Raw genomic sequence first — 17777 nt, forward strand, 5'->3', positions numbered from 1 at the left:
TGTTTGGTGTAGGAAAGGATCTCAGAGAAACTACAGCTTCTGGATAGCTTCTTTATTCTCCGTATGCTAGCGGAATAGTGTCCCAAAAAACATCCCTCGTTGTTTTGTAGGGCGTGTCCCCTCTCCGTCGCCTCGTCTTCGCGTGTCCGTAGCCTCTTCTGCTGAGCTTCGGTCCAGGCGCCCCACATTGGCGTCTAAGCATCCTCATATGGGGCTGTTGTCCTTGGGCCTCGGCGATGTCTTCCTAGAACTCCAACGAAGGGCTCTCTCCCGCCGGAAGACAATGGGCAGCGGTGAAAGTTGCCCACATTGGTACGTCCGGGATGTCGGTCTTGATCAGGTATTTTGTAAATTTCGTCCAGTCGGCTTTATAAAAGTTGTATCGGTCCCTGATGACTGATACAACTGACTGAGTTTCTCTCGCGTGCGGGGTATCTTCTCGAAGCTTCTTCTTGGTTTAGTTCATTGATGCCTGCTTGTGTTGGTAGATCAGATTCCGACTGACTGCTGTTTTCTGCGTCTAAGTAGTCGCCATCACTCAGGGGCGAATATGGCGTACTTATGCTAATCTGATTTTCAGTTTCTTCGGGTATGAGCTTTCGTTTTCGTTGTCTTCTATTATTACGAAACACTTGAATAATAGATAATAATTCTATCGGTGTTTACGGTTCAACGACTCTACAGAGAGTAAATCGCTGGAACAAAAGAATTCGGTAGGTGACTCACCGACACACGCGCAACCATGCGTCAGTACGTGATGAAAACAGTTTTACATCGGGGTTACATATCTCTCCGTAAGATGTCTCGATTTGTGTCTTTGGTATTCCAACATAAATTATATTTATTTTATTTATTAAACTGATTTTCAGTTTAATAGTTATATAATATACCATAATCCATATATTGACATACTTCAAATAAGAAATCGTTTAATATTTTTTTAAAGTATGACATCGTTCGAAACAGTCGCCTTTATGTAGTGGAACATTGCAAAATTTACAAAGAAAACATGTTTACTTCGCGGATGCTTCCGCGGGCATAGTTTCCGTGGTATGTACCGTTCGTGTCGGCTCCTCTCGTCGCGGGTCCGTGTTCGACGGAGGGAGCCCGGCGTTTCCCGCTTGTCGGTTACAATTTGCTCGGCAACGACATTCGTACAGTAGCGAGTTCGGTTGCCGTGGGAATTCGTTCGGTCTTCCGGAATATTGCCGGAGGTATTTGTCTATTAGCAGCGGTGGTCGTGGTGTTGTAGGAAATTCTTAGTCGCACGTGTTAAAGTCGTATCGTGTGTCTCGGTACGGGGGACGTTTAGGTAATTCGTACCACTCAGCGTCATCTTCCAATTCCTTGGCCAGTTCCATAGCGAAGTCAAAAGCTTCGCAAACGTATGGAGGGTCACGTCGTGTTAATTCGGAGCGTATTCTAGAGTCGTTACCGTTAGTGAAGCTGCATAGCGCGAGATCATGTATCTCCTGTACGTCGACGTGATCATAGTCAAGGATCACGCATCTCGGGTCTTTCACGTGGATTACATAATCACGAATTCACGGATGCGAGCTATCTTCTGCACGCGTCAACGTTATTTGGTCTGTCGAACATAGTTTTTAGTCGGGTGCAGATATCGAAAACGGTCGTGAAGTAGCAGTCTTCGATAGCGCGATCGGCGCGTCCCTTTAGTTTACTCGCGAGTAGTCTAACAAAAGTTGCTTCCACTTCTAGGGAGTACCATTGAAATTATGTAGATGGAAGCAGGAAAAAATCTTGATCTATCGCAATTGAATATGTTTCGATTCGCAATTAAATATCTAAAAATTACACGTCCGCTCTGTTAGATTGCCGAAAAGAGAGATGCGACACCCAACTCATCGTGCACAAAATATTATACAATAGATGTCGCGATTATACTACCGTTCCACCACTCCTCCCTTAATCGCGGCATTATGCAATTTTATACCTAATCCTTCGCAACATTTCATACGTTTACTTGTTACTAGCGGTTTCGCAAGTACGTCAGCTTCAAGGATTCTGTTACCGACTGCTAGCGGAGTCGATGCCGGTGTACATTCGCTCGTATTAAATTTATTTGACAATTGCCTTATGTAATTATATCGATCAAGAATAATTCTTCCGTTTTCCTTTGTTACTCTTATCCCTAAGACGTATTTTATTTCACCTAAATCTTTGATGTTAAATTCTGAGGCTACAAATTTTGCTAACTCTGTTTTTCCTTTTTCGGATTTAGCGAATACCAAAATATCGTCTACATATATAACCAAAATTAGTTTTTTGTGACCAAATCGTTTATAATATGCGCAAAATATACTGTTACAACGTTTAAAATCTAATTTAATTAAAGGTGAATTAGTTTTTTCATACCAGGACTTGGATGCTTGCCTCAAACCATATATTGTCTTTTTCAGATGACGAACTTTTCCAAACACCCTCAAATGACTAAGGTCGACTCTTTCGCCAGTCCAAACTGCGAGTGGAGTTCGTTTTTTGATACTACTGGTCCATGAACGGTTCTTAAATATATCGCCGTTCTAGCGGCTTCTTCCCAAAATCTTTTATCCAGTTTTGCATCCTGCATCGTGCAACGAGCCTTTTCAATTATAGTTCTGTTTGCTCTTTCGACAACCCCGTTTTGTTCAGGCGTATAAGGGACAGTGTTTTGGTGGCTAATATCTTCCTTTTTAAGAAAAGCATCCATATCTTTGTTAACAAATTCTGTTCCATTATCCGTACGTACCGTTTTAATTTTTTTCCCTTTTTCTCTTTCTACCCAGACTTTAAATATTTTAAATACTTCGAGAACCTCATTTTTACTTTTCATAAAATAACCAAATGTCATGGCAGAAAAATCCTCTATTATGATAAAAATATACTTAGCCCCTGACCAACTGATTTCCGGCATTGGACCACAAACGTCTGCATGTAATAATTCCAATAGCTCATTCGCCCTTTCTCTATCAGTATGAGGGAAAGGTTTTCTGGATTGCTTCCTTTGTATGCAAGCAACTCATGGCTTTCTATCTGATCCGTTAAATACAATTCCGGTTGCAAGATTCTTCCGTAACAGGTCCATGCATCTGTCGTTGACCCAACCTCTTATGCCACAATTCATGACTGTGAGTTAACGGTCGCTGCATAGGAATGTGTTGAAACTGTGTCCAATTTATATAAGCCGTTTACATTGATCCTGTTGCTACGGGATTACCAACAATTTTGTACCCATTTTTCAAGTAAATATTACATTTTACATCATCAAATGTCATTATTAATCCTTTACGTGCCAACGTGATAACGTGGTGTTATCGGCAACGGTAATGGTGCGTAGTGTGAACAATTTTTGCAAATATCTCGGAAATTAAGGCCAAGCGACAATTATTGTTCAGATAAAAGTTGTTCAGAATCTCGTCTTCTATAACATGTTCAAAAATCATAGGGATCGACCCACGTATTCTGCAGTTTTTAACAATTTTATGTTTTTTGTCAAAAAACTGGTAAAAGTACATTACTTTTTCAAGCTCCCCCGATCTATATTTCTTATTGAGGCACAAATAAAACCTTTTGTGAAGAAACCGGAAAAAAGGACGCGTTTAGGGCAAAGCCGCTAAACTGCATATTTGCCCTTTTTACGATTATTGCAGACGAGTAAACTGTTTTTGCTCACCTTTACTGGTAAACGCAACTTCGTCAACAGAGGCATCATCAGGATTTTTTATCTTGTCTTGCAATAATTTGTTTTTGACGGGCTCAGTGGTGATAAATGTTACGATCGGGTTAATATACGCAGGAACTGCTTTAATATTCACGTCACAACTGAATCGCTTTTATTCTATTCTGTCTACAACGTTTACTTTTCAATGCTCTAGTTACGACTGACTTTCTGAATACGAAACCGTTGAAATGTGTTATGTTAGGTGGCGGCGTCGCTAGTCTTATGCGATGATTGCCTGTTTTTAGATCTCTGTTTTACCGACATACTTCCTCGACGTCGCCAATCTTTTGTATTGGTCCTAGCTCACAATCTCCTATCAGCATCTTTATCTTCGTGGTCCGTAGCGGCTTGGTTAATAAATCTGCAATCGTATTACTGCTTTCGCGATAGATTAATATTAACTTTTTACTATCTTTGGAATCCTTTATGTGGTGGTACTTAACGTCAATATATTTCGTCCGCCCACTGAATTTGTTACTGTCCACGAGTTTTATGCAACTTTGATTATCTTCGTACATGGATAAAGGTAGTTGTATTTTATCTTCAATATCTTGTACTAATTTTATTAACCACGGTCTTTCTTGACAAGTTTCGCTCAGACATATATTCAGCTTTCGCCGAAGACAAGACGACGCATGTCTGCTTTCGAAAAGCCCAGCTGACGCAGTTTACGCAGTATTGGAAAACGTACCCTCTGTTACATTTTCGACCTGCTTCGTTCTCTGCCCAGTCCGCGTCCGCGTGTCCAACTAGTTCTTCGTTACTCTTGGTGTTTCCTAATTTTAGCGCGTAATCAATCGTACCTTTCAGATAGCCAGCTACTCTCTTTGCCTTTCTCCACTCTGCTTTCGTTGGTCCTAGTAATTTTTGGTTTAAAATAGCTACGCTTGCTGCTACGTCCGACCGAGTTGAATTTCCGACATATATCAGATGTCGAATTAGGCTTTGAAATTGCTGATTGTTCGGTAGCAGCTTTTCATCTTGTTCACCTTTATAACCTATGTCTAACGGAATGTTTGATGTTTTCGCTCCTGTCAGTTCGTATCTCTGCAAAATTCCATTAATGTTTTTCTTCTGGTGTATATAGAAAATACCTTTTTTATCTCTTTCCACTCACACGCTGATATATTCCTTGATATTGCCGAGACACGAAATTTTGAACCGTTCTGAAAGCCTTTGTTCTAGTTTTCTGATTTCCTCAATGCCGTTTGAGGCATTGAAAATATCAGCAGCATATATTATTAAATGAGTTCCTAACTTGGTTACCTTTCTTATCGTATACAGCCACGGATCCGCTTTCTCTTGTTCGTATCCTAAACTTTTCAGTTCTCTTGTGATGCATTTGTTCCAATTGTTGGCTGACTGTTTTAATCTATATAGACTTTTTTTCAATTTCACTACCATGTTTCCCTTCCATGGCGGAGGATGCACGGTGTAAATGCACTTTTTGTACTCCTTTTGAATCTACGTATTCGAATTTTCGCAATCCATGCAATTTCATAAATCTAGTCCAATTAACGTCATCCGCATTACGAATTTACACCACGTAAAATTAGAACTTCCATCCAGTTTTGGTTCAATAAATGGTATACTACCAATTAGAAAGGTCGATTGTTGTACGGACGTTGCAGCGCTTTCACTCGATCGTTCGCTCGTCATAGTTGAATTGGGTGGAACGATGAATATTAAGTAGATAATTAAATAGATTACTATTGAGATGCGAGTAGAGGAACTTTCTCGTATTTTACTCCGTGTCGAGCGGATGGTATCGTAACTGTCAATACTTGGTAATTTGAATAGATCGGTATATAATAAACTGTAGATACACACCCAAATTGTATTAGTTTTCTCCTGGGCCCAAAACCTATTGGAATTATGTAGATGGAAGCATGACCAATCTTGATATGTCACAAATGAATATATTTAGATTCGTTGTAATAAATACACGTGCTACTCGCATGGGAGGTCATTCGCAACTGCTGCTTTTTTACGCCACGCGGTCCTTCTTTTGTTTTTTACGAGATGGTACCAACTGATGAGTGTCAATCGTCCCTAATATGGTTACCAACCATCAAGATTCGCAATTAAATGTATAAAAATAACACGTCCACTCTGTTAGATTGCCGAAACGAGAGTAAGTCATATCAGCACGAGGCTCGGACATGCGACACCCAACTCATCGTACATAAAATATTATACAATGCCTTTTGCTCGTTTGCAAACGCGGCAGAATGCTAGTACTGCCATGTTTGTTCCGTCGTATGAGGGAACTGAGTCTAACGCCCTACTTATCGACATATTCGCGGCGTCTGTGCGTTCAATCAAGCTACGTATAGAGGGCGGTTGATTGGGGGTTTGACAACACGTAGCGCGGAGATTTTCTAGTTCACGTTTCAGAGATTCGATAACTTTCCTTTCATCGTGGTTTTTCCTTTCTTTTGTTGGATTAAGGCTTTTTTCGTTTTAATAAAATTGAAATCTCGTATATAATTGAATGGTTTTATTTACGTCTTTCTCTGGGCATAGTTCGTTCTCAACTAACTGAGTCGGAAATTCACGTGCTTACAGTAGCTTACCGCTGTTACGTCATATAACCGCCAGGTTTCACTAATGTGTCGCGATTCTAGAAGCCCGCATATACTCGAACATATTTTTCTGTCACCTTTTGATACAGCGTCGTGATCTCGTTCTCACTTGCGGTTACAGTTTTGCGATCGCGTTGTTGCCATGATTTCGGGGGATTCGGAACGGGTTTGGGTGAAATTGCACGGGAGTCGCGGTATCCGTTAAGGGAAAGGAGAGTCGCTCACTCGACACGGTGCACCATGGTATGAAAATTCCGAGAATTCGTAGGTTTTCGCGATTTCGACTATTCTCAAAGATCCGAATTACCCGCGGCAGTTTGGAATCCCATCGTGCGGAAAGGCTCGACTTGGTTCGGAATACTCAGTTGTCCGAAAGGGCTTGACAGTCCTTAATAGTATTATAATATTGTTACAAATCGCGAGTGTAATTCTTATTCTTCAAGTACGATCACTGGATTGCCGAAGAATTCTAAAACGTCGGAATAGATTTTCCGTACCGAAAAGGTTGACAGCACTCTCTAAACTTCGATGGAAGACGTTCCTTTTATAGTCAACGGCCGATTGTTATTTAAACCGAACATTCTGGGAGGTGCTGGATTGTTGTGCACTGAAGTTACGATCCGCTGTTCTTGGCCGAATACCGGGTGGATATGATCTCGTAACGATATATGTAGGAATTTTATTTATTAAGGCAGCAAAAGGTCGGTGGTATAGAATAAAACTAATTTATTGATAACCAACTTATTCTAAGATTACGACTATTACATTCGTTATCTCTCAGAGAACTACTAGAAGAGCTGCTCGACATACGTACTGCGACAAACCACAACATAATCCTCGCTTCACGCCCTTGCATCCCTATTTAAACCATATACTCTATCCTCTTTCATTCCCATGCTCTCTTTCCCAATCACGCTTTCCCACGCACTCTTCGTTGCCTCGCACTCAATGGGACACGTACCCTAAACACTCAGATGCATTCCTGGAGACACTCTTCGCTTGTAACCGATACATTCATGAACATCCCGTTCACACGATCCTTGCGCACGGTCACTCATCCTTCCTGACGTACTCCAGGTAATACCTCGAACGCTCGAGTCAAACCCGAGACGGCTGTTTATTGCCCTTTATTTACGGAGAAAGGCCCAAGCATTTCCTCGCGCCTTACAGAAATACCTAGGACGGAAAGGCACTGTCACAGACGGCGACCTCGTGCCCTGACTAATGTTTAACCCCTTAACCTACAATGACGGGCATAGCCCGCGTACGGTGATCGGGCCCGATGTAAATATTACGTGGAATATTTGATACGCATTTACAGTCTGATGCAATAATTGTGGTAGGCGCAAGTATTACAAAATATTTATTTATACAAAACTCCAAAATACAAAATTAGTAATCTGTAACGGTATGATATCTTTCGAAGCATTCTGGTACATGTAACGGAACTTTACACTTTTTACACTCCCACGTTGTTTCTTTCCGTTTTTTATTTTTGTGACAAACTGTACAACGTTTTGACGGTCTTAATTTAGAGGGTGTTGGATCAATGTGCTTTGGAAAATGAGCCCATTCCTTCGCGCAAAGTCTGTCTGGCGCATCTCCGGAAGATAATACGCCTCGTTCTTTATAAATCGGTTTTGGCATTTTCTTCAGTAGAGATTCGGCTATGTTGATCTTATAATCGACATAACATTGTTTCTTTCCATCATTCAGTTTTTTCCATAAGATGTAAGAATTAAACAGGCCAATATCAAAGAGATAAAAAAAAATTTTTTTGTATCCTTTCATGTATTTCCTCATTATTGGAAAACATGCTAATATTTGATCTTGGAGATCAATTCCATTCATTCCCTTGTTGTACTCTGTAATACAGTTTGGCTTTAGAGTGCGTTTGGATCCTTGCGAAGTCATTTCGGCTGTTTCATGTTTTGTCGACATCATATAAACATCTCGCTTGTCTCTCCATTTCAGTGCGAGTACTCGGTTGCAGCTTCTTATTACGTACTCCCCCCTTTTTAATTTTACACTGCACAAATCTTTTGGCATATTCTTCCTATTGGAACGTACTGTGCCAATTACATTTGTTTTGTATTTATGTGATAATATCATAAATAATTTTGGGGAAGAATACCAACTGTCTATGTACAAAGTGTGACCCCTGTGCAACACTGACTCAGAAAGCTCTTTCACAACACTTTCTGAAGCGCTATCTTTACAGTTTATTTTATCGTTGCCGGTATATATTTTAAATTCGTAACAATATCCGGAATCGGACTCACATAATTTATAAAATTTTACGCCAAACCTTGCCCTTTTGGATGGGTTGAATTGCTTATAAGATAAACGCCCCCTGAATTTCATAAGAGATTCATCAATAGAAATGTCTTTTCTCATTATATACAGTTCTTTAAATTTTTGGTTCAAAAAATTAATCACAGGTCTAACTTTCTTCAATTTATCTGTATTGGCAACAAGATTATTGTTTGAAAAATGCAAGAACCTTGTTATTTGTAGATATCTCTTCAAAGGCATTGATTTTCTAAATATAGGTGTTTCGATAACAGCCCTCTTCGACCAATTCATTTGGATTCTTGGTTTCTTTATCTGTGCCATTATTATCGTCAATGCAAAATATCTTTTAATTTCGGTAGAGTCTACAGGAAACCAGGTTTCGTCAATTTTTCGTCTTGTATGTGGATTTTCTCGTAGTTGATTTGCATACTGATTTGTTTCAGTCACAATATTGTTCCAAAATATATCATCAAATGTTAGATTAAATGTATCAAATTCTCCTCTACTTCCTCCTAATTGACATAAGGCTGCCTCGCTTATGCCAGGAGTCATTGTATAGTCCCAGATTTTTGGACTATTTCTTCTTTCGTTCCAAACCCAGGACTCTGGTAGTTGATCGTCATCGGATGTATCATCAACAATTATTCGCCTATACTTTCTTCGAAATTTACATATTTCGTCACTACTGTCACTTTCATTAGCAAAATTAATAGCACAATTCTCACTATCTTCATCACAAAATCTTTTTCTAGAGAACATCTTGTGGGTTTGCTTCTCTAGAATTTATGAACGTAAATTTCGACGTGCGAATGCGATCAAGAACGACTGGAAACTAATTACGATACGAAGAGATGATAGAAATACATCACGAGTCTTGTCTGTGCTATCTACAAACCGCGACCGCTCTACCACGGGCGATGTCCGTCATGTTTACAATTGCCCGGATCGGCGTGTACCCAAGTCGTGCGAACGTCCCGAACGCTGCGCGAACTTGTATACAATTTCGGCCTAACATCTTCGAATCTAAATCGTAGGTTAAGGGGTTAAACAGTGAAAGTGGTCTTATTTAGATATGTCTATTGGAAATTATCTTAAGGATAGTGATAACATGATCGGAAAATTCCTTAACATCGTGCGTGGAGTATTCTACGCCAACCATTCCTACTCTCGGCCGTTCTGACAAATGATATCTGACCTCAGATATCGTTATTCCTCACTCGTACAATCACTCCAGCAATCGAGCACACTCATACACACTCTATGTACAAAACAATTTTATCAGGTTGTCCGTCGTACTCCCTTTTGGCCCGAAAACATTGGTTAGGTATCATCCACGCAGTCGCTACGTTCACTCTCTTCACCGAGGGAGTCGTGGGTACCGCGAGCCCATGGTTTCATGTATTCCGCCGCGGTGGACGTGGTCATCGGGCCTTCATGATCGTCTACCCGCTCGACCACGTAGCGATCGTTGCGCAGCCTTCGTTGCACCCGATAAGGACCCAGAAATTTGTTTGCTAACTTCAGCCCTGATCCACGCTGGGTACGCGCTTGATGGCTACAAGGTCTTCTACACGGTAGTCTCTCGCTGCGATCCTCCTTCGGTTGAAGCCTTTCCGATTCTCATGCTGTAGCTTTTCGATATTTGCTTTCGCCTGTGCACGGAGCTCGTCCCTGTCGTTCTGGAATTCCGAGACCCACTCCCTTTGCAAAAGCTCCCTGATCGTCGCATCCTCGCGTAGCCGAGGGTGAGTCCCGAATAGCAGGTGGAATGGCGAAGTTCCGATTGTTCGTTGAACGGTTACGTTTAAGCACCGTTGCGCCGTGTCAAGGTGCCGGCACCACTCGTTCCGCTTCGGGAGGGCCAGTTTTGTTAGGAGGGGGACCAGGACGCGATTTACACGCTCAACCTGTCCGTTCGTCCGCGGCATACCGGTGCAGACCAGATTATGCTCGATGCTTCGTTCGGTGCAGTATGCTTTGAACTCGTGAGAAATAAATGCCGCCCCCCGATCGGTGACCACTCGTCGCGGGTTACAGAAGACCGCGGCTTGCTTTTCCAATCGACCGATTACCTCCGCTGCGCTCGTAGTCTTTGTCGCGTATAACCACGTGAATTTTGAGAAAGCGTCGACTACAACTAACACGTGGTTATAGCTCTTTTTTGTGGACGGAAGCGGCCCGAGGTGGTCCAAATGGTAAGTGTCGAAAGGGGTTTCCCCCTTTCCTAGGCAATTTAGGAACCCTTCTTCTCGCCTACCACTCTTCCCATCCGCTAATACGCATACCACGCAATTTGCAATCGCTTCTACAACCTTCGGCTGGATGTTCCGGATGTAATAGTCTCTTTCTATCAATGCTGCCGTCTTGGCGACGGAAAAATGTCCGCGCTCGTGCGCGTCTCGGATTATCTGACATTGCAGCGATTTTGGGACAAGGAGTAAATGATTGTGGCCGATCACCTTAAATAACAAACCTCCCTCAACGGTGCACCAACGGTGGCAACGGGCAGGCACGTTGGCAAAGGATTTCGGCTTAATGCGTCGACGTGGCCCCATGCTCTTGCTGGCCCTGTGTTCGACGTGGTAATTGAACTGCAGCAGCGGTATCCACCGCGCCACTCGAACGCAGAGGTCCTTCTTTGCCATCCTGAGCGCGAACGCCTTACAATCGGTGACTATTTTGAACTTTATTCCGAGCAAGTAAACCCTGAACCGTCGCAACGCCCTAATCACTGCTAGAACCTCTAACTCGTAGCTACAATATTTCTCCTCGGCTTTCGTCGTCTTGCCGCTCGCGTAGTACACCGGATGTAACCTATTATCAGAGGAGGCACGCTGCATTAGAACCGCGCCGTAACCGTACTTCGACGCGTCCGCGTGGAGTTCGGTCTCGGCACCCACTCGATACAATCGGAGGACCGGTTCGCTGCTCAACATACGCTTTAACTCGTTAAACGCGAGCAGTTCCGGCTCCGTAAACCGAAATTCGCGGTCCGCCTTTAGGAGGTCGGTCAAGGGTCTGGCAATGGTAGAGTAGTGGGGTACGAATTTTCTAAAGTAGCTGCTCAATCCGATAGAACTTTGCACCTGCCTAATTGCTTTTGGTATGGGAAAACCCATGACCGCCCTCACTTTCTCCTCGGACGGGCGCACGGTGCCGTCCTCTGGGATGTGTCCTAGGTATTCCACGCGACGCTGCAAGAGCTTGCATTTTTTCCAATTTATAATTAGCCCGCTATGGGCCGTTACGCCTGATACCTCTTCCAGCCGGTCTATCCCGTTGGGTACGTCCGCCGAGGGTATAATCAAATCGTCTAGGTATGTCATCACCGTGCGCTTGTTTATTAACTCTCTAAACACGGCGTTTATAAACTTTTGAAACGTCGCCGGGGAGTTAGACAGTCCGAAGGGGACTTTTGGGAATTCGTATTGTCCATCCGGGACGATGAATAAGGTGTATTTCCGGCTATCCTTGTCGATGGCCACATGGAAAAATCCGTTTTTCAGGTCTAGCGTGCTAAACACGGTCGCGCTCGATTAAGGGAAGAGGGTACCTGTCCTTCGCTATCTTCGCGTGTAACCTCCGATAATCTACGCATAGCCGTTTCGTGCCATCTTTTTTTTTTTGACCAAGACTACCGGGCTCGCGTATTCCGACAGGGAAGGCTGCGCGATGCCATCCCTTACCCATTCGTCTACTTGCCGGTTGACCTCTTCCCTGTCCGCGGGGTGCAGTCGTCTCGCGCGTTCGTACACGGGCTCACTTTCTTTCAATACAATGGACATTTTTAGGTCCAACTCACGGGTTTTTGCCGGTTTATATTCCTATACCATCTTTCGTACTCTGTCGCGAAGGTCGCGTTCAGCTATATGCGAGAGATCGGTCTCGTCCGTTTCGCAGAGGAAGACCCGGAACACCTCAGGCAACTCGCTGGTGCGAGCCGACCAGGCTGGTCGGTCTCGTCCCGTAACCTCTCGATAGAAACGTTCCCGTTACTAACCGCTAGGTGGTAATTCTGCAGAAAATCTCTGCCCACTATTAGTTCGTAGGGTATGAGCCGATCCAAGGTAATCGGGAACATGTCACCGCTTATACTAATCTCTGTGCGCAACTCCCCTGTGGTATCAACGAGTGCTGTTACCTGCTCTTCCCCTGCGGTGGCTTTGCATAAACACGAGTTCTCTTCTGCTCCGACGATAGTGTAGCGCTCCTCTTTACAGGACTCCTCTGTGGGCACGCTGTGGCGATATGCCCGAGCTTCTCGCACCCGAAGCATCGCTCGCTCTTCCCTGCGGGACAGTCGGACGTCCGGCGATTCCCTGCTTCGTAGCCACGATGTTCCGTCGGTGGGCGCCTATGCGGAGGAGCCGCTCTTCTCCTGGCGTCGTTCGATTTATCGTTGTTCGTCCCAGTTCTTCCATCAATGACGCCGTTTTTGCCGCGTCACGGTACCCTTTCGAATGCGCGTCCAGGAGGTCCGTCTGCGTGCGAAACTTGTGCATATGGATCTCATCCTGGAGGGATTGGTTAGGGATTCCCTCAATGATGTACTCTATCGGTTCTCCTCATCGTCCACCGGCACGCTATTCGCCAGGATTATTTTGTCCTGGTAGTAGTCACAAAATGTCTCGCCTCTTCTCCATGTTCGCTCTTCGAACTGCTTTCTCCGTACGAGCTTGTCCGGTTGACGATGGTACATTCCCCGTAGCTCCCCGAGGAAACCATCGATCGTCGTGTCGATGAGGTTGGGTTTTGAATGATACCATTTCTGGGCCCTACCTCGGAAACGGGACACGACTAAGATCTTGCATGACTCCGATGACAGCCTGTATGTGTTCCGGAGTGAGCGCATCTGCCTCTCCCAACGGTCGTACCGGTTACGCGTTCCGTCGAAATGGTCCATCATATCGGCGACCGTCGTGATGCTAACATTCGTTGCCACTGATTCTCCGCTGCTGACCGACGGCGGCGACGCTGGCTGTGGGGACTGCGCTGTCAAACACAGCGATTGTGCAATTGCTGCTCCGATCCGCGGCACTGCAGCTTCTAACGCCTTCGTTAGAGATTCTAACATCGTCTTCCGAAAATTTTCCATTTCTCCGGAACACGGATTGCAGCTCCTCGCATTCTCTCCTGTTTCAAGCGTGTCCTGACTTTGCTGGTTGTCCATCGCTTCCAATAGCCGGGTCACCAGTTCTATCTTCCTTCCAGTTGTACGGAGTCCGCGCGATTCGAGTTTTTCTTTAAGTTCTACTACCGATAGTTTACGCAGATCTTCTACGCTCAGTGGCATTACCGTCGCTTATTTCAAGTAATTCCCACTCGCTGCCACAATCCCGGCTGATCCCCCAATTTATGTTGGAATTGTTTAGGAGGCAGCAAAAGAACGGTGGTAGATAATAAAAGTATGATTTATTGTGAACTGATTTAACACTTATTCTAGACGCTATGACCTTTCACACTGACTATCTCTCACAGAACTCTCCTTCGACCTGTTCGTTTCACGCCCATGCACCCTTATATAACCCATTTGCATCTAAGCGCGGAATATTCCGCGAGCCGTCGTTTACTGCACATAAGACCGACCACGCTCACCATTCCTACAGATATTTGTGTTATGCTTTAGTAATTCCTCTGCTACCGTTACACCATTGTAATGATTGTCCCTATGTACATCGTGCCATAAATTTATATATGGCGATAGCACAGAAAATATTCTCGCAGTTAGCGATTTTCCTTGCGCACAGTATATTTCTAAATTGCATATATAGCCAGATGTCGCCTCACACACCATATGGACTAAAATTACATATTTTATCATCTTTGCAGGGTTATATATACGAAAAGATAGCCTGCCCCTCCAAGAAATGATACCGTCATCCAGCGATAATTCTTTCTCGGGTTTATAAATTTTTTGAAATTTTTCTACCAAGTTTGTGTAGACTGGTTTTATTTTATCGAGCCTTTCTTGGCAATGCTCGTTATTGCCGAAGTGCCGATACTTCCATAACTGCCGAAATCTGTTTCTTGGCATTGTGTTCCCGAAAATAGGTATATGTAATCCTGGGTGGGTAGACCAATAATCGTCTTTTTGTGGCTTTTTTTTACTATTCCCATTATAATAACAAGCCCCCAAAATTTTTTCATTTCTACAACGTTTGTATCAATCCAAACTTTATTCTTTGTTTATGCATTGTTGTTATCATTATTCTGCTGATTATGATATAAGTTTGTTTGTGTGACAAATAAATTAAATAAATCATCCCCAATGAACAATTCCACAGTTGATAATATGTCTGGTGTGCATAGTACCTGTAACCCAAACCGTTCCAGTTGAGCATGAAAGTCAGGTTTAAAATTTACCTCCGACCAATCATTTACCACAGAATTCCCTTCGTCGCTTTTAGATTCACTAATTATTGGTCTTCCCTTATTTTTGAATCGTCTCACCATGATATCGCTTCCACTGTCCGAATCACTGTCACTTTCCCTATCAGAGCAATTATCTTCTTCTGATAACGGATCAACATATATTTCCTCATCGTAGAGCATTTTGATGGATACTTAAAGAAAAGGGGTAAAAGGACAAAATTTTTTCTCACGCTCTTAACCGCTATACTAACGAGGATTGGGTACTGGGTCCCTAGCAATAAATGATATATACAACGATATATACAAGAGGGTCCAATCGGAACGTATAACGATTGATTTTAGTCTCCTGGGTCGAGTGAAGCTACAATAGCGTATATATAGGTATGAGTTATGAAGTCGCGTATATTTAATACGGTCTTACGTTTATTGTTTTCCGTGTGTACCGAGAGAATTGAGGAATAGTTCGCTAAGTAGTTATATTTTATGCTACTATGGAAATTAGTTATTTCTAACGCTATTGTTTATTTTGATTATTGTAGTGTTATTTCTGTAACCACCAGTATCTTTTAAAGTTATTTCGATGTGTATCCTTTTTGCCTGTTTTTGATAGACTGTCGTTAATTCTTTTGTTGGGTTTGTAGGTCTTCTGTCAGTATCATATAGCATGAAGTTTTGGTGTGTCTTTCTGGGGACGTGGGTTTACCGTCAGGCGACAGTTGTACCAGATAGATTGGAAGCTCTCTTCTTTCTAAAACAGATTTCTTTGTTTTAAATTTTTTTACCGTTGTGAATTTCACCTCTGGTATGTTTTTTGATAGTAGTTCGTCTAGGACGATTTCTGGTTCCAAGTCACCCGCTAGGTTTTTTTTAGCAAGAGTGTAATATTTCTTGCACTTTTTGGTGTGTATGAGAAATATTGGATCTCGTGCGTTTTTAAAGTTTTGCAAGCCGATTTATGTGCGTTAATAGTAAGTTGTTTACTATTGTAACGATTAACCCCACTTCTGAAATTGTAAGGGGGTTCACAAATAACGTAACAGTCAGAACCGGCCGAATATTCTCTAAACGTAAAAACTCTCTAAACTGGCTAAGACGAACTCTAAAGACTCTCCTCAAGCAACTCCTAAAGGAACTTTCTCGAAAGAACTCTCTAGGACCAACTCTCCCGAAGGAACTCTCTCGCAGGAACTGTCTTGCCCGCGCCCTTGTACCCTTATTTCAACCATTCATTCTTTCCTCATCTATACCCATGCTCTCTTTCCCAATCACGCTTTCCCACGCATTCTTCGTAGCCCAAACACTCAGTGGGTCACGTACTCCAAACATTTAGACGCATACCTAACTCTTTTCACTCGACTAATCACTCCTACAATCGAACGCATTCATCCACACTCTACGTACAAAAAGATTTTATTACACTGTCCGCTGTATTTCGGAAAAAGAACATTGTCCAGCTCTACGATAGCTCAGAGCGATGTACGTAGCACAACACTTGGGCGAGAATCACTGAGTTTGAAAGACAAGGAACACAAGGATACGGCTTATTTAGCGATTACGCAATCGAGCCTCCTCACCTCGACAAGGTATAAGCACTCGAGGGGGGCACGGGGGTTCAATCACAGGATCGTAATCGCGCACTTAGCGTTCGAGTCGTGTCGGTTCGGCGGCGTTGTCCGGCGCGGCAAACGGCACTCACGGGTGACACACGTCGCGAACGCGTAACAGTGACTTTGGCGTGGAGAATGTATGCACGTTTGATGATGACGGCCCCGTCATGGCTTGGGTAGGTCGGGATCTCTTCGGTTTTGTGATTACGGTTGACCATTTCTGTGGATCCTTGTTTTCCGTACTGTCATGGTTGGCGTGACTGTCCTCTTCCGTGGTGTTTGTTCTCTTCTTCTGTGCTGGATTTTCCTTTTTGATAGACTCAGTAGTAGAGGCTCCATGCTGTGTTGCTTCTATCTTGTTTTTCCCTTTTTCCTCGGCTAATTGTTTTTTTAACGTATCTATCGTTTGAGTTAATTCTCTTATTATTTTCAATAGGTCTTCTTGGTTGTCGGTGTTGGATTTGATGTTTTTTCTCGTGGGTGCCATTGCGTTTATATTTGAGTGTCGAGTTCTTTGGATGGTCGATATATTATGTTTCAACCTTCTTTTTGTACACTTTTTTACTTTTGTTATTTCATCAACAAAAGTGCTGGTATGCGGTGCGTTCGTCGATGTGGATTTCTTTCTTCTTAGGTAATCGATGATGTCATCGATGTCTGTGAATTTCTGTTTTTTTTTTTCGGTTAAGGGTGCATAAGCTTGCGCTTTTAGGATTGGTGACTGGAGAGTATCTCCTTGAATGTTCGACGTGTCTTCTATTGTTTTCCTTTCGCTATACCGTAAGCTGGTTTTCTTTTTCGATGCACTACGTACTACGTTCGGTTTTCGTACTTTAAAAGTATACTCTCACAATTAGGCGATGGTTTTAGGACACGCCCGTTATCTACGCAGGTCAAAACGAGAAGGCAGGCCTTTTTTTTTTTTTTTTTTTAAATGCTTACGCGGATTTCGTCATCGCGATGTATGCTCTGCCTCTAATTGCGTCACGCGTAATTAATCTCGTGAGATTTAAAGCTATACCTCGCATCTTTTAGGTATACATGGCAACGCGTCTTAACATTAAGACGAATACACGTTAATTCCATTTGATCTTTTCTTCCATCTATGTCTCGTGTACTTTCGCTTATTACGCAATCGCATAGATCTATATCGGTCAATATCTTGGTAACAAACTTCCACGAAAAAAAATTCGAATT

At 43.0% G+C, this 17777-nt stretch overlaps 1 protein-coding gene across 1 annotated transcript; it reads right to left on the reverse strand.

Annotated features, from left to right (window-relative positions):
- Positions 1-7698: 7698 nt before the first annotated feature.
- On the reverse strand, positions 7699-9360 carry LOC108550172 (piggyBac transposable element-derived protein 4-like). The gene has a single exon (XM_017903840.1). It carries the CDS (start codon positions 9358-9360, stop codon positions 7699-7701), a length of 1662 nt encoding a protein of 553 aa, XP_017759329.1.
- Positions 9361-17777: the final 8417 nt, after the last annotated feature.

The sequence above is a fragment of the Eufriesea mexicana genome, unplaced genomic scaffold (assembly GCF_001483705.2).
Source record: "Eufriesea mexicana isolate 0111107269 unplaced genomic scaffold, ASM148370v2 scaffold4744748238, whole genome shotgun sequence".
NCBI classification, from domain to species: Eukaryota; Metazoa; Arthropoda; class Insecta; order Hymenoptera; family Apidae; genus Eufriesea; species Eufriesea mexicana.

Bases quoted from the DNA above. Each gene is read 5' to 3' on its own strand.
- LOC108550172 (XM_017903840.1), bottom strand. From the start codon at position 9,360: ATGTTCTCTAGAAAAAGATTTTGTGATGAAGATAGTGAGAATTGTGCT.